Below are 23,664 nucleotides of genomic sequence, written 5' to 3'. Positions count from 1 at the left end.
CCTGCTGGGATGCCCACCCCTTGCTTTGGACATACAAGTTCATGTTCACTGTGCTCTCTGAGAATGGAGACAGAGCAGCCGCAGAAGGATGTGCTGTTTATATATACAACCGAAGTGCTTTCTGGAGCAGCTGGTGTTCGGGTAACATGCTGCCTCGGGCCCTTCCCCCAATGGAGAGCTGTGTGGTGGACGCTCTGATGCAGGGCCTCTGCAGCTCTCCCCTTTGCCAACTTCCAGAGCCCCAGGATGGCACCCAGCCCTGGTTCATCAGCAAGCCTCGCTCCGTGACCGCCTCGCTGGGCCAGAGCGTCCTCATCTCCTGCGCCATCGCTGGTGACCCCTTTCCCAGCGTGCACTGGCTCCGAGACGGCCAAGCCCTCTCCAAGGACACCGGCCACTTCGAGGTGCTGCAGAACGAGGATGTGTTCACCCTGGTCCTGAAACACGTGCAGCCCTGGCACGCTGGCCACTACGAGATCCTGCTCAAGTGAGTCGGCCTGTCCTGCCCGTGCCCTTGACCCTCTGACCCCACATCCCTAGCTCCTGGACCTGGGTATGGGAATCCAGAGGCAGCACCACAGTAGGGGGCTGGACTCCAAAGGAAAGCAGGTGTAGGCTCAGTGCTGCTGGCCAGCTCTTGTGTGCCCCCCCCAACTGGGGCAGGTGTCCCCTGAGAACCTCCCTTCTAAGCTCCTTTTCCCAGAACCCTCTGTCTGGATTATCCGGAATCCTGTGCCCCATTACTTGGTGAATGGAGAATATGACATAAGGAGGGAAGGAGGGAGGGATTCAAGGTGGAAAAGCAGACAGAGAGAAGGAATGTGCGAGTCACCAATCGCTGTGTAACAAATCACCCGCAAACCTAGCAGCCCAAAAGAACATGCGGTTATTATCTCGCAGTTTGTGTGCGCTGGGAATTTGGAATCAGCTTAGCTGGATGCTCTGGAGTTTGTGCATCTCTGAGGCTCCAAGAAGGCTCTTTCACGTGGCAGTTGGCCAAGGGCCCCAGCTCCTTGCCACGTGGGCCTCTGCTGGCCACTGGAGGGCCCTCGTGGCACGGCAGCTGCTTCCCCAGAGCTAGTGATCCAAGAGGGGGCACCCATGGGAGCCATACATCATCACTGTAGATATCCTGCCTGTTAAAAGATGAGTCACTAAATACAGCCCATATTCAAAGGGAGGGGGGTTAAGGTCCCTTCTTGGACCGCCACAGGGAGGCTAACGTTCCCCATTCCTTGTTCCTCCCCCTGTTTGAGGTCTTGCTTAGGTTACACAAGAAAAGAAGCACCACAGAGCACTGTGCTGTATTTGCAGGCCCGGAGCCGGTCGGGCCGGTAGTCAGCGTCGCTCTAGTATAGGAGTGGGACCCAGAAATGTTCCACTTTTTCAATGCTCCAGCTCTTGATTTTCTCGGCCGGCCTAGGACTGATGGGGACAGATTGCCTGCCCTGGCTCCTACGGTAGTTGTAAACATTGAAAAAGAGCATTGGCTGCACTTCAGAGGGTTGGGCCCCAGCCTGAAGGTGGTTAGACATGTCCTGCCTTGGGTACCTGGCTCACAGACTTGATCATTTCCCCAGAGTCCGTTCAAGGCTCTGAGCTGAATGCCAAGGTCACAGCCATGATGACACACTGCTCCTACAATGCACAAATAAGTACCCTGTCCACTCGGGGCCTTTCCAGGCCTGTGCTCGTATACTTGCATCAGCTTCTGCTGCCTCCCAACCCACCCTACTACTCACTGGCCTTTCACTATTATTTCTGAGGAATCCTTGGGTCTGCTAGGAAGTTCTGCTGATCTGGTCAGGGCTCGGTGACTCTCAGTGGAGCTCCGTGATGTGCCTGGTGTCAGGTGATGGGATGGCTATTGGTTGCTGCCAATCCTGCCGCCATCAACAACGTGCCTGGAACACACCCACTGCCTCTGCCTTATGCCTCGACCAGGTATCCCCAGGAAGGCTAACCTGCCTCCCGAATGAGGAGCAGGTACCCCCACCCCGGAGAACAGCACAAGGCACGGAACGTGACATGGGGCATCATCTCAAAGTTTATGGAAAATGGGATCCAAGGGCAGTTTATTTCTGTGCAAAGAAATTTGAAATCCGTGCATGTTTTTTTCATAATACTCATTTCCCGTGAACTTGCCCTTGAACCTGTGTGTAGGAGTCCTCATTCCCATCAAGCCAGCCTCCTGAAGAGATGAGCTCTGTGGGGGACTTTTGAGGAAGAAGAAGAGGGGCTGAGTCTTGGCATGTGAGAGAAGACTCAGGCTGTAGAGCAGGCTGAGCAGGAGAGGGCGAGGGGTGGAGAGGGGGAAGTGGGGGGCTGTGGGAGGCTCTCCAGGCCAGAGGGGAGGGGAGCAGGGGAGCGCGGCAGGCAGACTGTCTGGGGCCAGCAGGGGACAGTCGTAAAACTTAGCCCATCCCAGCTGGAAGGGCCCTCAGAAGTTATGCAGCCGAGGGGAAACCGAGCTCTCGAGGTCACGGACTTGCTCATGGCCACCCAAAGGCAAGTGGCAGAGCCTGCGTTTGAACTCCTGTCCTGTGCCATCAGATGCTTTTCTGTCCCCTGTAGCTCAGAGTTTCTCTCAAGTGCACCGAGAACTTGGGGGACCTGGGAAATGCACTGTTATCCCCACCCATGCAGCCTGAACTCCAGCCTCTTCACTCCTCTGGGGGGGAGGCGGGGTCCTGGCTGCTGCTCTGTCCCCAGCAGAGAAGGAGCAGGTTGGTGCGCAGGACAGCCTGACACTGGCCAGCAGCAGGTACCAGGGCACTGGGCCTCACCCCCAGAATGACCTCACGTGGTTCTTCTACAAGCTGAGCCAAGCTCCAGCAGCACTTCCCAGAGCTTCTGGGGCCCCTTGGTCTCCCCAGCATCTGGCACTAATGAGCCTCCTAATTGCTGTTTATTGAGCAAAACTACATGCCCCCACCCCAGTTTTCCAGACTGAGGCTCCCCGAACTTGGGCTCTGAGGAGGGTGGCAGAAAGGGCCAGGCTGTGGGACCAGTAGCTGGGACGCAGAGAGGAGTGAGTTAAGGTCCCCAGGAAGGCACCTGCATGGGCCCAGAAAGGGACAAAAGCGGGAGACCCCAACAGGTGAGGAGAAGGTTGGAGGACAGCATAGATCAACCTTTCCTTACTCCAGAAGGGTCCCAGCGCCCAGGGTGAGCAGTGGCCCGAAGTGCCTGAGACTCACATCCCTGCCCTAGACTGCAGCGTCTGTCCATTGGGAGGGGGGCCAGGCAGAGCGAGGGAGGCGACCACCCGTGATCAGAGCACACACGACACAGGCTCGACATCTGGTCCTGTGGATAAGATGTACACCTGCACGCATTTCCCACGACCCAGACCACCAGGGCAGGGTGTTTCCACGAGGGCCCTTCAGAAAGTTCAAAGGAATTAAAAGGGAAGTTTGTTTGGCTGTAAGAACTTTTGAAACATGCATGGTCTTTCCATAGTCTGCATTTTCCATGAGCTTTTTGCAGACCCCACATACACATGCAGAGACACACACACATCCTAGAACAGACGTGTGCTGATGAGACTGCGGGAAGGAGTGCGGAGGCCACAGGTGTTGTTCAGGTAGACCCGGGGCTCGGCCCCTTTCCCACCAGCTAGCTCCTTGGAGTGAGGACCTTGGCTTCCTTACCTGTAACAACGGTGCTGACTCCAGCCTCGCAGAAATTGCCCAGGCTACAAAAGAGATGGATTGTGGAAGGAGAGTGTCACAGCACCTGGCACCTCTGGCCAGGTCCTCGTCATGCCCTGCCCTTCCATCCTGGTAAGAGGGATGGACCCAGAGCCTCCTCTGCCTCTCTAAAGTGGGTGTGATCACGTTGCATAGGTCCCTGGCGTATTGTGAACAAGATGAAAGTTGTGGATGCTGAAGGGTGCATAGGAAATGCAGTCCTTAGCACCAAGAGTTCCTTTGGTTCCCAGACCTGCCCCACCCCTTCTCTCTAGTCTGAGCTAGAATCAGGCTGGAGCTCAGAATCGCCAGCAGGTGGTGCCCTTGTGTGGCTGGAGGGGAGAGCTAGGTCCCCCTCCCCTCTCCTAAGCAGAGGGGCCTTGACTGGCCAGCCCTACCTTTGAAGACTCTGAACAGTTTCATAGACAGGAAGAATACAAACCCCTCCCCACCTGCAGGAAGAAGAAAAAGGGGCCACCCACATAGGGGGACACTTGGGGTTTTAAAAGAAAATTCTGATCAAGGGCATTGGCCTGAGAGGCGAGGTAGCAGCCTCTGCGAAGAGGCCACCGTAAACAGACGAGGGTCCCGGGCAGGCTGGCCAGGATCCGCTGTCCAGACCCGGCATCTGCATCCCAGGCCAGCCTTTGTTCTCTCATGGACCAACTGCACGAGGGCATCTGCTGGATGTCCGTCTGAGCTGCCATCCAGTCTTCTTTGCTTCTTTTGAAACAAGAGCTGAGAAAATAAAGAGTGACCAAGGATGAGAGGGCCCCTGCCCTAAATCTGAGTCTGGGATGGACATCACGGCTGGAACCGTGACCTCCATCCTCCTGACTCCAAGTCCATACTCAAGCCCGCACCCCTCACAGCCCCAGGCCTAGCCCCTCACAGCCCCTTGATCTGCATTGATCCCCTGAATTCTTCAGGAACCGGGTCGGTGAGTGCAGCTGCCAGGTGTCTCTGATGCTACAGAACAACCCAGCCAGAACCCCTGTGCGGTGAGTGCCAGCCCCGTGCCACACCCCCACCTCCCTCCTGGCCCCACAGAAGCCCCCTGAGGGTTTGTATCCTGCAGCCGAGGCTGCCAGAGCCAAAAGGGAGCGATTGGAAGGGGAATGAGGGAGGGAGAGCCAAGGAAAGGAGGGGGTGAAATTTTTTTTTTTTTTTGCACACACCCTTATAAGGCTACTGAAGTCATTACCGATGTAATAAACCAACTAAGCGAGCGAGAGGCCGCTCACCAATGTTCCCTTCTATAAACACAGCCTGGCCGGCCCCCCCACACCCCCCCACCCTCCGCCCTCAGGGATTTGCTCTCCCCTGACGTAGCTTTCTCACCCGGCCCCTTTCCTCCTGCCTCTTTCCTTTCTCCCTTCACTGGCTGCAGGGGGACGGAGCCTGCCAGCTGCGAGGGCCTCTGTGGTGCTGATGGTGGTGGCAGCGAGCGCCATGGGACCCTGAGGTCCTGCTGGCCAGCGAGAGGGCACGGTTGGCCCGAGGAGGAAGACGGGGAGGACGTGAGGGGGCTGCTGAGGAGGCGCGTGGAGCCCAGGCAGCACACCGAGGAGGCGATCCGCCAGCAGGAGGTGGAGCAGCTGGACTTCCGTGAGCTGCTGGGGAAGAAGGTGAGTACCAAGACCCTGTCAGAGGAAGCCCTGAAGGAGATCCCGGCCGAGCAGATGGATTTCCGCGCCAACCTGCAGCGGCAGGTGAAGCCCAAGACCGTGTCTGAGGAGGAGAGGAAGGTGCACAGCCCCCAGCAGGTCGACTTCCGCTCCGTCCTAGCCAAGAAGGGGACTCCCAAGACCCCCGTGCCTGAGAAGGCGCCACCTCCAAAACCTGCCACCCCGGATTTCCGCTCCGTGCTGGGCAGCAAGAAGAAATTACCGGCAGAGAATGGTAGCAGCAATGCTGAGGCCTTGAATGCCAAGGCAACAGAAAGCCCCAAGCTTGTGGGCAGTGCACCACTGTCAGGGTCCCTGAAACCAGTGGGCAATGTCAAGCCTGCCGAGACTCTGAAACCAGTGGGCAATGCCAAGCCTGCCGAGACCCTGAAACCTGTGGCCAACACCAAACCTGCCGAGACCCTAAAACCCATGGGCAACGCCAAGCCTGCCGAGACCCTGAAACCCGTGGCCAATGCAAAGCCTGCCGAGACCCTGAAACCTGTGGCCAATGCCAAGCCTGCCGAGACCCTGAAACCTGTGGCCAACGCCAAGACTGCAGAGCCCCTGAAACCCATGGGCAATGCCAAGCCTGCCGAGACCCTGAAACCCGTGGGCAATGCCAAGCCTGCCGAGACCCTGAAACCCGTGGCCAATGCAAAGCCTGCTGAGACCCTGAAACCTGTGGGCAACGCCAAGCCTGCTGAGATCCTGAAACCTGTGGGCAACACCAAACCTGCCGAGACCCTGAAACCTGTGGGCAACGCCAAGCCTGCCGAGACCCTGAAACCCGTGGCCAACGCCAAGCCTGCTGAGACCCTGAAACCTGTGGGCAACACCAAGCCTGCCGAGACCCCCAAACCAGCAGGGAAAGAGGAACTCAAGAAGGAGGTCCAGAATGATGTGAACTGCAAGAGAGAGAAGGCAGGAGCCGCGGATAACGAAAAACCACCTGCGAGCCCGGGAACAGCTCCAACCTTCAAGGAGAAGCTGCAGGACGTCCGTGTGGCAGAGGGCGAGAAGCTGCTGCTCCAGTGCCAGGTGTCCTCTGAGCCCCCGGCCACCATCACCTGGACACTGAACGGGAAGACACTCAAGACCACCAAATTCGTCATCCTCTCCCAAGAAGGTAAATGAGGGTGGGTATGGGGAAGATGGGGCCCTGAACCAAGCCACTGCCAAACTCGTGGAGCCTTGGTCTTGATCATGGTGCTGGAGGCCCATAGCCTGGGTTGGTAAGCCTGGCCCTGCCCCTATCAGGGGCCTGGGGCCCATGCTCTGTGGCTGAGGATGAGGGCTGGGATTCTGGCAATGCTGTCTCGTGGCAACCCCATCTGAGGCTCCCCGAGTAGACACGGGCCTGAGTTGATGCCCCCACAACTGCCGTGTGACAGGGGCTCCACCCGCAAGCTGGGAAGTGGGGGCACAGAAGCTGGGGCCAGTCATGGGCTCTGAGCCCCGAGTCGCCCAAGCAGCAGCGTGACTGCTTTGGGGAAGGTGCAGCGACGGGTGGCACAGGACCGTGAGCATGGTCAACAACTTAGGTCCAGGGAGCCCTTGTGGGTTGGAGGGGACTTGTTGGGAAGCCAGAGGCCAGAACAGCCCCGACGGCACGCACTTACAGGCAGACGGAATGACTTGCTTCCTAATTTGGATGAGACTTTTGTTTGCTGGTATTTCACATTCTTGGGTGGTGGGGAGGGGGGGCAAATCCTGCCATCTGTGGCCTTTTGGGGTCTGGGGTTCTGAGCCAGGCCAGTTTATACCTGGAGAACAGACAGGAGTGAAAGGAGTATTGTCCCTGGACCTCCTTTTGGTTTGGAGGAGACCCCCAAGCCTGGGCAGGAGCTCCAAGGCAGGCAGACAGCCCATGCTGACCCTTGGGGCTGGAAGAGCCTATGCCAGGAGAGGGCCCTGCCTGAGCTAGGGCTGATGCTGGCGGCTGAGAGAAGGGTGCAAAGAAGTTCCCCAGAGGTGACATTTACTCATGAGGAGCAGAGGCCAGAGTGGCCAGGTCCTGTTAGTTCAAGCCAGTGGAGACATCAGAGCCACTGTGCCCTGTGCTCCCTCCTTGCTACCAGGTTACCCCCTCCCTCCCTCCCTGCCTGCCTGCCTTCCTCTTCAAGACTGGAAGAAGGAGGCATTGCAGACCACGGGATCCCTCTGGGCTCAAAGCAAGGCTCCCTCTTCCCTCTGAATCTCGGACAGCAAGTCTGGAACCACTGAGAGCACTGGGTCTCAGTGCCAAGGGATAGTGGGGGTCTTGGCAGACAGAGGCTAATGTGTTGGCCTGGAGACCTTCTCATGTGGATGGCCCATGTTGGCAGGGCCCTCCGGAACTGGTCTCATCCATCCCCCTGCCTCTGCTAGCTCAGCCCCCCCAAGGCCCACACACGGGTCTGGGGGATCACTGTGGTAGAGCCAGATGTCCAGGAGAGTGGGTGCCATAGCCTTCCCTGCCACCCCAGGGTTCCCTGCCATCTGAAAAACAGATGGGAAACCTGACTGGGCACATGTCGTAGGTCACCCTGTGGTGCTGTCTGGACAGGATGGGGGGAGCACTGCTGTCCCTGGGCCATGCACAGTCACAGGCCTGCGCATCGTGAGGTCCAGGGCAGCAGGGGGCAAGGCTCAAACCATGCTGTGGCTCTGGGGCCTGCACGGGTGTCAACTCGGGGCAGCTGAGCAGCAGAAAGCAGATCCCGGCCCTGATCTCAGACGCATACCCCAAGCCACTGGCCACTGGCTTCTCAAGCCCAGGGTGCCCGAGTATTAACCTGCAGGAAGAGGCCCACTCCCCACCATCGTCTCCCACAGAAACTGACCCAGAGGGAGTCATTGAGGTCCAGTGCAGAGGACTGATTCAAAGAGGGCCAGCACCAGCAGAGATGTATGGGGTGGGGGAGAGGGGGTCACGGAGCTCGTCCCAAATCCCACTTCAGAAATATGCTAGATACCAAAAGAACTCATCAGTAAGCAAGAGCAGTTTGCATCTGTTAAATACCCTGGCCAGCCCTGACCTCAGCATCTTACAGCGTCCATCACGTCACCCACCCAACAGCCACTGGGCATCTAACAGAGCAGTTGAGCATCTTGCCCGAGTGCACAGCTCATACGCAGCAGAGCCAGGGTGTGGGCTCAGGTGCCCAAGTTCCCATGCTGTGTCCCCTAGAAAATCCTAGGGCAGCTGAGAAGTTATCTGTCTACAGCAAATGCTAAGGGCTACTTATTATGCATGTGGTCAACAGCTGTCAAGAGACTAGATGACCCTGGTGCACCCCTGGGCTGGCCAGGCTTCTAGTATTTTCCCTACAATGGAGGGAACAGATCTGTTTTACTGCAGAGGGGGTTGCCTTGTGTTAAAACACGGGCCCTGCCTTCTGTCCCTCCACCAACCACACCTCCAGGAGCCTGTGCTTTGTTGGGGAGAAGCGTCTCGTAGTACCTTAGCACCTGCCCACCTGCGTGTCCCTCGAGGGCAGCAGGGTGTTTGGAGAGGTGGAGTGGGTCTTCTCCCATAGGTCTGGACAGAGGACACAGGCCGTCGTAAAACCACAGGAGCCACGTGCAGGAGGAGGTGCCGGCAGCAGATGGGAGGGGGCATGAGTGCTAGGGGCCAGGGAAGGGCTCCTGCTGAAGGAGCCCGGGCTCTGCAGGCAAGGGACAGGGCACACGGCCGGGCTCTCCAGGCAAGGGACAGGGCACATGGCCGGGCTCTGCAGGGTGAGAGGGGCTATGGCAGGAGAGGCAGGCTGTTCACAGCCCGTTCTGGCTGGAGCCCATGACTTGGCCCCGACTGCACCCTCCATCAGGCCCAGGAACAACAGGGAGTCATGAAAGACAGTGGACTGAGGAGCACTGTACACAGAACTTGACTTTTAAGAGTGTTGATGGACACTGTGCCCAAAAGACACGTTCAGAGCCCTCTGCAGAGGTCAGGGAGGAAGGTTGGTGATGCCCGCACTGATGCAGTAGCCATGGCCACAGGGGAATTAGCCAGCCCACAAAGCAAGGATCCAAGCACTAGCACCTGTTGCTTGGTGGCATGGAGATGGCAGGGCACTGAGTGTGGTGCCTGGGGTCCCAGCACTGGTGTCAGTGGAAATAAGGGAGCTGATGGCTTGTGGGGGATGACAAAGGGATGGGCTGCCCTGGTCTCCTTGTCTTCGCCCCCCAGCTCCCTCCCTGCCCCGTCCCCTGACGTAGGGTGCTTCTTGCCGATCGTCATCCTGTCACTTCTTCTGCCATTAAGAGTCACTTCCTCCAGGCCACCTGCACAGCACATTGGTACCACTTTGGATCACGAGAGACTCTTGTTCTCTCCTCCCTCCCCATGTGCACTGAATGTTGGGGTACACTGCCTCGGGTTTTGGGGGGGCTTCTCTGATAGTCTGATGTAGCTTCAGAGGCCTCACAGCCCACAGGCCCCACCACTACCACCACCACCAAGCAGGAGTCCGTCCACTGTGTTTAGGGCGAGGACAGCAGGGGAAGAGGTGTAAGCTGTCTCTTGGGGTTGACCGTTAGTTAATTCCTGGGGGGAACACAGGTATGTGTCAGTGTCCTTCCCCTGTCTGCACCCCCAGAGCTACAGGGCAGGTGGAGCTCAGGTACCACCTGTGCGTCCCAGGCTGTCTCGGCCCTGTGGACCCGGCTGCCAGGCTGCTCCTGAGAAGTGCCGTCACCTGCCTGCTCCACTTCCCGCCTGCAGGCCAGGCTTCCCCAGCAAAACATTTTCCAGTCTGATACTGAGGCTTCGTTTTTCTGGCTGTCATCAACAGATGATTCATTCCTAACTGTCTTCAGGGCAGAATCTTGCAGAGGCTTTTCTGGAAGCCCATGTGCGTCCATCCTACAAAGCATGGGTGTCCACAGCACCTACTGCGTGCAAAGCAGCTGGCTAGGTGGTCCCTCTCTTTGTGAGGGCAACTCAGGTGGACAGCTGAAACAGGAAGTCGTCTTCCCAGCACTAGGTTGCATTGATGACAGGTTCCTGACCAGACCCTAGCAGGCCACCTCCAGAGTACACTGCATTCCAGGTGCAAGGAAAAAAAAACGGGATTGACGTGGTCCCCGCCTTGACCAGCTGGTGAGGGACACGGGCACAGGCCTATGTATCAGCTTGGTTAATGGGGAGCTCAGAATCCAGCCAGGGCTGGTGGCCTTAAGATCGCATGGTGGAGGACGCCAGACCTGAGGCCCACCGCTCAGCCCTACTGGACCTGTCCACTGGGCTGGCTCAGGAAGGCCCTTCTGCCCCGGGGCAGTCTCCTCACAGAGTGTCCAGGGCTTCAGAGGAAGGCTCCCTCCATCATCCATCTCCTCCCCCCACCTCCCACACAGGGAGAGAGCCAGGATCCTCAGACCCCAGCGGGAGGGGCTCTCCCAGGCCCAGCTCCAGCTGAGCCACTCCGTGGATTCCTGCTTCTGACCTCTCCCTTCCCCCACCCCTCCCTCTCAAAATTCCCCACCAGGCTGAAGCTTTTCAAAAAAAAAAAAAAAAAAAACCCGCTGGGAAACAGCTTTTCTTGCAGAGGTCAGGAATGAGCTGTCCCACAGGAAATACCGATTCCTCTTCTGGAGGGCGCGGGGCCCTCCCCCAGCCCATGCTTGTGGCCGGGGGGTCCAGGAGCTGGGACTTGGAGGGGCTGCCCCTCTGATGCCTTCACGAGGTGGGGGGATGGGGGTGTGTGTGGCACACCTGCTCCCCTGTTCTCCCAGTAGTCCAGTAGTCTCACTACTCTCTCTGCAGATTATCTCATTTTGGTTTAGGGCTGAAGGCAGCTCAGGCACAGAAACTGAAAGAAAATCAAGGATTTGAACAGGATGTTCCTTGGGGGAAGGGTATCAGCTCTCAGGGCTTCAGCTATGCGCATGCGCTTGGTGACCAAGGGGGTCAAACTGGGGCCGGAGGTCAGCTCAGAGTCCTCCTGTCTACCCGGCAGGCAGCCTTCTCTGCTTCCCAGGCCTCGTGGTGCTCACTCCCAGGACACACTTCCTAAAAATCCAAATTTTGTCTCCTGGTCACGGTGGAAAGAGACTCTGGGCTTGCCCCCAGGGGCTGGGTCTCTGAGGGTGCAGGAGGTTGAGGGGCCGCGTGGAGAGCAGCCAGCCTGCACCTGGTGCTTTGCTGGACTGAGCTTTCTCCGTTGAACACAGGACCCAGGTGCCAAGGACTAAGGGCACCCTAGCGCCTTTGTTTTCTGTTCCAGTCTCACCGAGGCTCCCTGGGCAGAGCTGATGTCATCCTCCCCTGTGTTTTTGGTCGCATCTTCACATGCCTACCAGGGGGGAGGGGCGTGGGGGAGGTGCCCAGTGGGATGGCCTGCCTTCCTGTCATGCCCCCACTGCCTCCCCAAGCACTCACTGGGAGGCACTCAGCTCTGCTCTCCCCCCAGCCAGTAGCATGGGGGCTGTGAGGGGTGGGGTTCTGGCTCAGGCCTCCTCCTCCTCCTCTTCACCTCTCACCCCCACCCCCACCCTGTGACACTAGGGGCAGCCTTGGGCAGAACACCTCTGCTTGTTGGTGTGTCTGAAGGCAGGAATGGGTGACGTTGCCTTTCTGCCTGCCCTAGCAGCTGACCGAGTCTTCAGCTGACTTCTCGCATCCTAAGGGAAACCCCCCAAGAAGCAGCCAGCGCAGGGGTGAGAGGGCTGGATGAGCGAATATCAGAGCCCAGGTTCCTGTGTGCACCCCCTGACTGCTCTCCCCGACAGGGGGCCTGGAGAAAGGGCTATCACCACCCGCACTCTGAGGTGACCGGAGGTCCTGGCACGGAAGGGAAGCAGCCCCCAGCTGCCCTCGTTCAGACACAGACCTGAGAAGCCGACTCCTGAGTCTCTGCCCGCAGTCACCTTTTCCTCCCAGGCTCAGGGCCTCCTGCCCTCCATGACCCACCTCTTTGCTCAAAGCTCCTTTCCCAGGGGCCTGCCCGGAACCACTGCTGCAAGCAGTGCCATAAGGCCGCTGTCCCTAATGCAGGGGTGAGAACCTGGCCTGGTTCCTCTCCTCTCTCAGCGTGAGCCTGGGTCCTGTGAGCCTTCGGCTGTAGCTGGTATCTCCCTTCCTCTGGAGCTGTCCAGTGTGTTCCCAGCAGAGGGCTGTCCGGGTCTGGGAGGGGGGTCCCATGGTAAGAGGGCAGCTGTTGCAGACGTGGGTTCTCAGGAGGGTGCCCTGGCTTCCTGGAGGAGACAGGGTCGGTTCCCATGGGACCTGGGGCTTCTGCGCTCCCAGAGGCTCCTGTGACAATCACCTGAGTGTTGCAGGTGCTGGGACCCACCCATTCACCACCTCCTCCTCTCCCCGCCAGGCTCACTGTGCTCTGTCTCCATCGAGAAGGCACTGCCGGAGGACAGAGGGCTGTACAAGTGCGTGGCCAAGAACGCTGCAGGCCAGGCCGAGTGCTCCTGCCACGTCACCGTGCACGGTAAGTTGCACCCATCCCTGCCACGTGCACACAGGACACCACTTCTCAGCCCTCCCTTGCAAGCTTCTCGCGATGTCAGGTCACGTTTCACAACAACAAGGTGAGAACAAATGCAGCAGCTCCACCTGATGGCTCATGTGGCCTCGTCCTGCACTCCTGAGCCAGGAGGAGGGGCCGCTCGCCCTCCACGCCCAGAGCCTTCTGAGCAGGGCAGCCGGGGCAAGGGGCACGAGGCGGGGGAGAAGACACACCCACAGGAAAATGACTACAACGTGTTTTCCAAGCCACCACAGCCAGAGTGGGAGCTGGCAGGTCAGACCCAGGCTGCGGGGCTCTGGGTCCTGCGAGGAAGAGGGAGCAGAGCGGGGTCCGGGTGAGGTGAGTGGGGGCTGAGTGTCTGGGCAGGAAAGGAAACAGCCCTATTGCAGCAGAGGGAGGGAGAGGCCTGCCCAGCTGAGTGGAGGGCCCGTGGGGGGCAGGGGCTTGGGACTGGACCTTCAGAAACCACCCGAGTGTAGCTGTGAGTCTTCCCTCTTTCTCCTTGTGAGGCGTGCAGAATGAGGGACCCAGGAGTAGCACAAACCTCATGATGATTCAGGCTAACACTCACCTCACCGGTGAGAACCCTGAGGCCATTCAGAGAGCGAAAGCATTCCGCAGGCGGGCTCAGCCACAGCCTGACCCCCATCTGGGGACTCGCAACCCAAGGCCCTTTCTTTGAATTGAATTTGCCTGGAAATATCTAGAAAGGTAGATTTAGAAAACAAGTGTCTCGCCCTTGAAATGCCTGGTTAATAGCCGTACGTGACATGTCAAGAACCAGTGTCCAAATAAGGCGTCTCGGAGGACAGCTGTGCTGCTCGGGCTCCCGCGGGCCATCGCCTGAGCTCTGAGGTTCCCACCGGTGTCGCTGCCGTTGCACGGGAGACGGTCTTTGTACTCCTTCTGGGTTTTTTATCATCGGATTTCCTGATCACAAAACCGAGGTTTACCCTACGTAATGAGTGGCGTGGAGAGGGGGGAAAGTCCTTTTTAAAACAATACACACACAATGACACAGTTAGATTGCTGTGGCCAACAGCTAGGCTAAGAGTCACATCCATCCGTCTCCTGTGAGTTGTGTGACTTCACTTGCCACCAGGCTGTGAGTCTGATGGTCAGAGGTGCCGGTCAGCTCCGAGGGGGGCTGGGGACATGTGTTGAGGCTTTGTGCAAGCTGCTACTGTTGCTTCCCCTGGTGTGGGGGTATCCTCACCCACCGCCCACGTCAGGGTCCTAATCCTTTCTATATGGGTGTCGCCTTGAAACAGAATAGCATTCCTGGGAACTTGACCCTGGGAGCCTATTTCTGACAGCCCCATTGCCTCTCTGGGACTCACGCTGATTCCCACTGGTCTGCAAGGAAGCCGGCTGCTGCTGAGGTCCTCTGCTGTTGGAACCTCAGCCTTTCAGGCCCCGTTGTCAGGGCGGGCGGGCATGCCATTCATTCTCCTTATCTGGGGAGTGTCAGCACCTTTCCCAGATCTGTTTGCAAAATGGAAGTTCCTCTTCCCGTCCAGAAGAGGTCTGGGAGCTGTCCTTTCTTAAGGTTTGGGGAATTCATTCTGCAGCTTGCCGGGCTGTGTCCACACAGAAGTCTGCTGGAAGAGCCTCCTGCCCTCCCCTGATCCCTCAAAGGCAGGGCGTGGCCTCTGGCTTTTAGAACAGGAGCCGCTGAGATAACAGGACTGACTCTGGGATAATTGGGTTGGGTTTGGTTTTCAGAGAGAAAAAGGGGCAGCCCCTGCACCCCCTTCCCCTGCAGGGCTGTCTGTGAGACGGGTTAGTGCCCTGGTACACCTGCGGGCTTCTAGCCACATTTAGCAAGCCATGAAGGAGTGGGATCTGCCGCCACATTCCAGCACCTGGCTGCCTCCTTTCAGCTGGTGCTCCCCTCCATCCCCTCATCCCTTCAGCTTCTCCCAGCCAGTCGACTCCCCAGGCATAATATCCCAGTGGGTCCCAGCATCCTTAGAAATAGGAGGCAAATCTCGGGGTGTACGTGGTTTGGAGCACCTTTCCAAAGAGAGAGGACCAGAGTTTTCCAGCAGATTCTCATGAATCAAAGTACAGTGAAGACACACCTGTCCTAGGGAGTCATCACGGCTGAATTTCCAAGTCCAGCCATTGTGTGGGCTCCGCCCACCTTGCTCCACCTGCAGCTGCCAGCCCGACCTCGGCATGGGACTGGTCCTGCTTCCCTCCCAGGGGGCAGCGAGGTCCCTCTCCACTGGGTGTGAGGACCACAGCTGGCGCTGACCTCCGGTTGGCTTCCCCCTGCCATGCTGAGGGCCTGCCCTGCCCCCTGAAAGTTACACGCTGTCACTCAGCCTGTACCCACACCATGACGACCATGCGTCTGTGGCTGTGTTGCCCTTAGAGAGTGAAGAGGAGGGAGGTGCCTTGACCGCGCAGCACGTCTGGCTATTCCTTCGTGACAGTTGGGGCTTTTCCTAAGAAAAGGGGTATCCTGTGCCCCTCCCTCCAAGGGGCACTTGTGCCACACAGAGGGGAGCTGAGGTCGCCTCTGGGTAAGGACTTGCCAGGCAACTGAGCCTGGAGGAGGAAAGACTGGACCTTCTGAGCCAGCATGGCAGTCACGGCTCTGCACTTTGCATTTTTCGTCTATGCTGCAGTGGGCAGGGTGTCTTGCTCCATGAGCAAACCAAGGCTCAGCAGAGGTCAGCTGCCTTCCCAGGTCACACGGTTTACAACAGGGCCCGCATTGAAGCCCCACCCGACATGGTGAGTTACAACATGAATCACCTGGCAAGCCTCAGGTGTGCCTGATGCATAGCCCACACCCTTCTGCAACCTGGTGCGGCCTCCTCCAGCAGGGCCCAGTCTCCAGGAGAGTCCTTCTGGACATCAGACTGACCCCTTTCCTCCCACTCAGCCCCAGATAAGAGGTGAGGCAATGAAGCGCTTCTCAGGCCGAATCCTAAGACAGGCGTCAGAGGGCACCCGGACCCCCTTGCTGAGCCCAGCACCCCCGGCCGAGGCACCCAGCCTTTGCTGTCCATGAGACAGGGCTTCCTGACCATGGAGGGCCATGCGTGTGTATGTAGGAGAGGGGGCTTTCCAGGGGGCACCCATGCCGTCATTCCTTCATTCAACAAATCTCTTGTGCCTACTCTGTGCGAGGCACTGCTCTAGGGGCTGGTGTTAAAAGCAATAAACAACAGGAAAAGTCTCTGCTCTCAGGATGCAGCATTCTAATGGGGGGGGTGAGGTGATGATGCAGATGGAAGACGTGTCAGGGTCTCAGTAACCTCACCTGTGGCCAACAGGGGCCCCCAGGGTAGTGGTACAGGGAATGCCATGTTCAGAGAGGGTGGTTGCCAAGGCCTCTTGAGGAGGGGATGTTTGAGCAGAGACCTGAAGGGATGAGAGAAGAGGTAGCAGTGAGCGCACAGTCCTGAGCTGAGACCCGGGACGGTGCTTGTGGCCTGCCAGGAAGGAGCAGTGGGCCTGGCCATGAGGCTGAGGGTTGCAAGGCCATGCGTTCAGAGTGTGATGGGACCACCGGGACACGTGTGAAGGCTCACGTTTGTGTGTGTGGTGACCAGAGCCAGGATAGGTAAAGGAAGAGCAGAGACCTCAATGAGAAGTTACTGGGGCAGCCCAGGCGGGAGCCTTGGCAGCTCAGTCGAGACGGGAGACAGGAAATGATCAGATTCATGGTGCATTTTGGTGGGGAGCTGATAGGACTTGCTGATGAACTGGATCTGGAGAGAGAGAGACGGGAAAGTCGAAGGGGATGACTGGTCTTTGTGGGGGGGTGAAGGTCAGTGACAACGCCCTCCCACTGGAGTTGGAATGCACAGGCTGGGTGAGTTTTGCTCATGTGTGGTTTAAGATGCCCAGGGGACACGTGCCACATAGGCAGGCCAGTCTGTAAGTCTGCAGTGGAGGAGGGAGGTCAGAGTTGGCAGCAGGAATGGATAGGATTGAGTGAGGTCCCTGGTGGGTGTGGAAGGAGGTGGGGCAGGGGAGAGAGGCGGGGTCCAATGTGAAGAGGGAGGAGGCGGGTTGGCGTTGGAGGGGGAGGGGAGTCCCGAAGCCAAATGCTGAGAATTTCAAAAAGACAGGGCGATGGTCAAATGCTGCTGCCATGTTAGGCCTGGACACTGGCCTTGGGGTTTGGCACTGAGAGGTCATTGGTGACCTTGACAAGACGGTTTCTGGGCAGCAGCCCTAACGTTTGAGACATACAGAGATGGAGTCACCTACTCCCGCCAAGCAACTGGGTAGGAATCTACATCCAGGCTTCGGCTCCTGACCACCCTGGTCCACTGCCGCTGTGGCCATCAGGCACTTCTGATGGCCCCTGAGCTGACTTGGACCCACCTTTCCTTTGCAGCCTCACCCCTGCCGAGTGCCTAAGTCCGTTCCCACTTTCACAGTTCTCTTTCAGTCATTACAGGCAGCTGATGAGTGCTAGGTGGAACTACACTCCTGTTTGTGCACATGGTGTGGTTCAACCTGACGCAAGCATGCAAATGATGCAGGTGTAGCACATGCACAAATGCGTGCCAGCGGGGGTCAGTTGCTGATTTTCTGCTCGCTCTCTCTTCCACTGGGGTGTCGTGATCCCACGCTTCCTAGTGAGCAAGAGCAGGCTGAGAGAAGTGCAGGAGCTTGCCCAGGGACTCAAGGCCACTGAACAGCGGAGCCAGTTCCCGATGAGAACTCTCTCAGGCTGGCATGCATGTTCCCAGGCAGAGAGAGGCAAGGAGGAGTGAGCCATCTCAGGGAGAGGCTGGAGCCCAGGCCCTCCCCCCTGCCCTCTCCAGGGAAGCCCCCAGAAGCCTCCCAAGACCGCATTCTTCTCCCCAGGGTCAGGGCTCAGGGAACCAACCTCACAGGGAAGACAGAAGACACAAATGCTACCCTCGGGGGGCCCTGAGTCCAGAGCTAGCCCAGGAGTGGAAGGGGCGAGGCATTGTCCATATAAGGAGAAGTTCTCTCTGCGGAGGCCCCCCACTTCCCCACACCTCCGGCTCCCCTCATGTCTCTTTGGGGGCACAACCAGGCCAGCAGGGGACTCCAGCCCAGGGGCCCAGATCTAGAAATGGAGTTCAGTTTCATCACAGAATGATTAAAATAGACAGAAAACACAAGCTGCCCTTAAACTTTTATTACTATTATTTTTATCCCCCAGGCAGCCGTGTGAGCAAAAAGCTGGTTTTGATTAGCACACGGCCCTTCCAGCCCATTCCTCGCTGTGGTTCTCACGGCGGTCTCGTGGCTCACATCCCCGGCCAGGCCCCATGGTGCATGCCCAAGCCCCCACTGTGCTGGCACTCCAGGAGAGGAGGCCAGGGCCGCCCCCATGGGGCTCCGAGTCTGCAGTGGGCCTGGTTTGAAAGGAAACTTGAGCCACTTTCCTCCTGGCCAGATGGAAAGATAAGAGTCAAGGGAATGACTTCGAGGTGGTGCACTCCCACGCCCCCGCCCGTGGGTGAAAACCTGCACCCCAGGGACTGCTCTGGAGCTGCAGGGGCTGCTCAGGGGCCTTCCTGGAGCTGGAGAACTCTCAGGTCCCTGCAGAGGGAGGCAAAGGTGCAAGGCTTACAGGAAGAGCGAATTCACCCGTGATGAGCATTCCCAGTGCTCCCACTCTCGGCTTAGGCCTTGGAGCTCTGTGGGGTAGAGAGAGTGAGAGCCTTGTCCATGGCCTGGACATGGGCACAGAGACCCAGGGTAGTACCGGGATTGGCCTGAGTTCCGGAGTTTGCCAAGGACGACTCAAAACTGGCTCTCGCCTCTGCCAGGCCCCACCATGGATGTGCTTAGAAGGTAGCCCAGCACAACGCCATGGGCAGAGAAGGACTCCCTTTGCTCACTGTCCTTTCGGGAACCCAGGAAAAGCAGGCTCTCAGCCTTCACTTGCTAGCGCCTGTTTGCCCATCAATTTACAAAACAGAACAGCCTACTCCTCCTGGTGCTTCCTCCTCTGTGCACTGGAGCCCACTGGGAGAAGGCAGGACTCTGCACAACCCCGCCCTGCACCCTCCTCTTGTACCAGCACGTTTCTGGGTGCCCCTTTCTGTAAATTGTCGCTAATGACTGTCACAGTGCTGGTGCTGAAGGAGAGGAAGAAGGGAGGGCCTGGGACCAGGAAGGCTGAGGCTGGCCTCACGTCCCTGCCGCATGGCACCCTGGTACCCAAATATCCAAGGAGAGGCACTGCCAGGTTTTTCTGGCTCTTGGAATAGTCCCTGAGGTGCCCTCCCGAGTGCACACACACACACACAGAGCTTGAGGAGAGACTGCCATTGGCCACATGTTAGAGACATATGTGGACCTCCTGGGTGATGTTGCTGCCTGGATCCCAACTCAAACCAATTAACCCAGAGCCTGAGTGCAGGTGCTTCTAAACATGTGGCCAAAGCTGAGAGCCACTGAGCTGACAGGTAGGTCCAGAGGGCTTGCCTGTGGCTGAGAATGACCACGGTCCCTCCCTGTCCACGTGGAACTGGCGCCCAGTGGCAGCTCCAGAAGGACGGACACCTGAGTCACCTCTGGGGCTCCTTTGCTCCTACCAGGGTGACAGGAGGCAGCAGACACCCCAGGGCTGCTTGAGAGGCTCTCTTCCAGCTTTGAGCCTCCTCCGATCCCTGCCCTAACTGCTGGATCCTGCCCGAAAACCCCTGTAATCACAATTACAGTTGTGTGTCTGCAGCGGGGATGGCCCGGCTGCCCCTGGCCTGCACCGTGCCTGTCTGATGGTGACTGGGCAGGCGCTGGGTGGGGAAGGAGGCCCAAGGCGTCTTTAGGCCTCAGTGAGGACCCTGTGTGGAGGGTTTCATAGGGGCAGAGCAGGCGAGGGACCCGCATGCCATCTGGAAGAAGAAAGGCATGTGGATGCCTCCAGTCCCTCCAGTCTGTGCTCCCTGGGCCCATGCCCTCACAGGCCCAGGAGCCAGGGCTAGGCAACATCGGCCAGGACTACCCCATCCTGGCAGCTGGGCAGTGAGGGGGCCCTGCCTCCCCAGCCAAGCCACAGGAATGTGCTGAAGCCTCCACTGGAAAGTCCCACCCCCTCCTTCCTCCCTGTGAGCTTCCTCTCCCTGAGCAGGAAAAGGATGGACAGGAAGGGGGCCTGAGGAGGCGCTGCCTCCAGCATTGTCCCCCGGAAGTGTTTTCTATGGTCGGGGGGGGGGGGGGGAGGGGGGAGGAAAGTCTGTTGAAATTCCAGAGTGTAGTGACAGCCACTAAGCCCGCCCCTTATCCAAGTTCCTGGGGGGTTTCCCCCACAAGTCCTTAAAGAACAGCCTCCAAGGGGCCCAGTGAGGGCCTTTGCCACCCATGACAGCCCAGAATGACCTTTCCCTGCTGCCGGAACAGGGATGGTTTCCTGTGGCCTGGCGCATGCTTTGCATTGACACAGAGGTGGAGTAAAGGCCCAAGCAGCTGGCGTGCACCTGCCCAGAAGGCAGGGGCTGGGGGTTTTCCTGGGCCTGCTTTGTGGGAGGGGCTAGCAGGAGTCCCCAAGAAGGGTGAGGGGTGAGGCCTGCAAAGGCGGTGCGCTGCTCTGTCACCTGTGTTCAAGAGGAAGTAGAAGAAATCAGAGGTTGAAGCCCTGCAGCCCAGGAGCCCAGCAGGACCATCCCCTCCTGGCCCTGCCAGAGAGCCTTCTTGCTAGACAGAGCAGCCTTCCGGGGAAATCCAGAACGTTTAGCCCCAGTGAGTCCATGCTCAGCTGAGGACAAGGACGGGGAGAGGGAGGCAGAGGGAGGCAGCTCCTGGCTCCCCGCAGAGCCTGCCCATCCATCTTGCCAGGGCGGCTGTACTCTCTCCACCTGATTTATCAGGCCCGGCAGAGCAGGCTCTCCTTCTTTGGTGCTCTCCCAGAGGAAGATGGCCAGCCGCAGGCGCCGGGGGCACAGAGGGCCCTCAGACTGGAATGCGGGCTGAGGGAGGCGCTGGAAGTGCACTTGAGGTGGGATCTTGCCTGAGGCGCCTCTGACTGATGTCCCTGTCACCTGTTTTGTTCCAGATGCCCCGGCCAGCGAGAATGCCAAGGCCCCGGAGATGAAATCCCGGAGGCCCAAGAGCTCTCTTCCCCCCGTGCTAGGAACAGAGAGTGAGTACTCGCTCCCCTCGCCCACAGAGGCAGGGCCAGGCCGACCCAGAGCCCTGCCTCCTGTGCACCTGTTCTCCCCTGGGCTCCTCCAAGTGCCCCGTGAACTCCTGGTGACCAAGCCAGTGTCATTTTCTCACTCCACCCTGTCCACAGCCTATCTTGCTTTTCTTCCTACCCACAGCCCTCTCGCCCTCTCTCTTTCTCTCCCTGTTTACTTCTCCTGACTACTCCCCTATGGGCTGGTCTGCCAGAGGGAGCTTTCTTTTCTTTCCTTTTTTTTAAAAATTTATTTATGCATTTGAAAGTCAGAGGGAAACAGAGAGAGAGAGAGTGAGAGAGAGAGAGATCTTCCATCCACTGGTTCACTCCCCAAATGGCCACATTGGCTGGGGCTGGGCCAGGATGGAGCTAGAAGCCAAGAGCTTCATCTGGGTCTCTCATGTGGGTTCAGGGACGCAAGGACTTGGGCCATCCTCCTCTGCCTCCCAAGTGCATTAACAGGGAGCCAAATCGGAAGTGGAGCAGCCGGGACTCGAACTGGTGCCCATATGGGATGCTGACCCTGTGGGGGGAGCTTCCTGAACTGTAGCTCTGATCCTTTTGCTCCAGGTTAAGATATTGAGTGGCCCCACACCTACAAAATCCTGTACAAATGACCCTCTTACATGTTTGTGTACTGGACACACCTGCCACACGGGTGCCTACAAGGTCCCACACGTGGCCCAGCTGCCACCCATCTTTCCCACCTCGGCTCTAATCTCCCTTGCTCCTATTTTATTTTCAAGCCACACTGAGCTGCTCTCTGTACACAGGATGTGCCCCAAGTTCCCTCCTGAGTGCCTGTGCTGTGACACCTCTCTCTCTAAGGGACACCTTGCAGGCAAAGTCCCGCTGAAAATCCACCCTGCAGTCCCCCTCCACTGATCATTTCTTTCCCGAGTCATGGGATGTGCCCTGTCTCATCCTCCTGCCTCCACTCACTCTCTGCCTCCACTCCCCTGGTACCCACCAGGCATGGTGCTTGTGGTCCACAGTGCTCAGACAGCATCTCTTGTTCTATGATGTGGTGGTGTGTCCTGGCTTCACATTATTCTGTTCCCTCTGTTCTCTGAAAGCAGACTGTCTCCCTTCCCCATGCTGAACTGGGGGGTGGCCTGCACATGCATCGGCCAGGCTGTCAGGGGCCGCTCTGCCCTCACTGTGCTGGGGCAGCTGAATTGGGATGACTGTTTCTTGTGGATGGTCATGTGTGGACATTTAATGAGCTCTTGGAAATGTACAGGTAGTTGTAAGAGAAGCCTGGTGAGAACAAGTTCACAATCTCCTTGTCTAAAACTCTGGCTTGGGCCCATGCTGCCTGAGCTGAGCAGATCAGAGCCACCTCAGGCTGTGGTCAGGTGTGGTCAGGTGTTGCCAGGGCCAGGACAGGAGGTCAGCAGCCCCCAGCCCTGGCCCCACTTCTGGCCCGTCATCCCAGCGAGGTGAGGCAGGGTCAGAGAGAGCTGAGCGGCAGCAGAGGCACAAGCTGGAGACACTGAGCAGTCACGGAGCTGGGCTTTCTGCCCTGAGAACAGGAGGTGTGGAAAACCCCCATCAAGTTGCCATCACCTGACTCAGGATCAGCAGCTGTCGCCCCGGCTACTGGGAGAGTCACCTGGGGAGCTTTGACTCCACACTGCCCAGCCACACCCCTGATGAATCCAATCAGGACCTCAGAGTGGCAGCCAGGCCTCCGTCTTTGTTTGCATCCCAGGTGTTACCAGTGCTGGCCAAGATGGAAACCAGCTGTGGCAGGGGGTGCCCATGCTGTCAGTCTTGGGCAGCAGAAGTGGGGTCTCCTTGCTGCCTCTGTTAGTGTGAGCCATGTGGGGCCACTCATGCACACATCCTCAGAGAACAAGGTGCCCTGTGGTGTGCAGGTTGCAAGCAGAGAGGGGCTCGGTCAGTGTTAAGTAGAAGAGGAGCAGGGCTGCCCCCCCCCCCCGACAACACACACATACACACACACAGGACCAGCTGCGGGAGGCCTGCTCATCTGTTGAAAGGGGGACACCTCTGTGTGCAGAGAGCCGCTGAGCTGGACTTACAGACATCCACGCCCAAAAGCACAGGGGTGTGCGTCTGCATGTACCATCCCTGCCCCTTAATGTCCCTCTGCGGGCCCATGCACTCAGCCCCAGCCCCTACACCTGTTAGCCCTGGGCACTGAGTGTTAGCAGGGCAGGACCAATCCCCCACACCGACCATGCACACACCTGTGCTCTTGACCTTCAGAAACTTGCTCCCTGGGTACCCGAGGGACTCCCTGGGGCTTCATTCCTCCACCCTCCTAAGGAAGTGACTGCCCAGAGATGGGAAATGAAGGTGATATCTTTGATGCCCGCACTCCAGTTATTTTCTCCCTTTTGGGGGTAGTTGTTATTTATTAATTCTATAAGTTATGCAAGCACGTGCATGCATTCTTTTTTTTTTTAACTTGACCAATGCAGGTCATTCTCTCTCTTTTTTTTAAATTTTATTTATTTATTTTGAGAGGCAGAATTACAGACAGAGGAGGGAGAGACAGAGAGAAAGGTCTTTCATCCTCTGGTTCACTCCCCAAAGGGCCACAATAGCTGCGCTGGACTGATCCAAAGCCAGAAGCCAAGAGCTTCTTTCCCACATGGGAGCAGGGGCCCAAGCCATCTTCCAGTGTTTTTCCCAGGCCATAGCAGAGAGCTGGATTGGAAGAGGAGCAGCTGGGACAT

General features: G+C 58.0%; 1 protein-coding gene across 4 annotated transcripts in view; it reads left to right on the top strand.

Moving 5' to 3' along the window:
- Positions 1-23,664, top strand: part of MYLK (myosin light chain kinase) — a 263,559-nt gene that overhangs the window by 173,766 nt on the left and 66,129 nt on the right. For all 4 annotated transcript variants that reach the window (XM_062208961.1, XM_062208970.1, XM_062208954.1 and 1 more), the window contains 5 exons: positions 238-487; positions 4,622-4,693; positions 5,083-6,488; positions 12,670-12,786; positions 20,831-20,917. In XM_062208961.1, the coding sequence (XP_062064945.1) occupies positions 238-487; positions 4,622-4,693; positions 5,083-6,488; positions 12,670-12,786; positions 20,831-20,917 (1,932 nt within the window). The remainder of the gene's footprint in view (positions 1-237; positions 488-4,621; positions 4,694-5,082; positions 6,489-12,669; positions 12,787-20,830; positions 20,918-23,664) is intronic.

This window comes from Lepus europaeus, chromosome 2, assembly GCF_033115175.1.
Source record: "Lepus europaeus isolate LE1 chromosome 2, mLepTim1.pri, whole genome shotgun sequence".
Taxonomy (NCBI): domain Eukaryota; kingdom Metazoa; phylum Chordata; class Mammalia; order Lagomorpha; family Leporidae; genus Lepus; species Lepus europaeus.
This window is presented reverse-complemented; position numbering and strand designations above follow the sequence as displayed.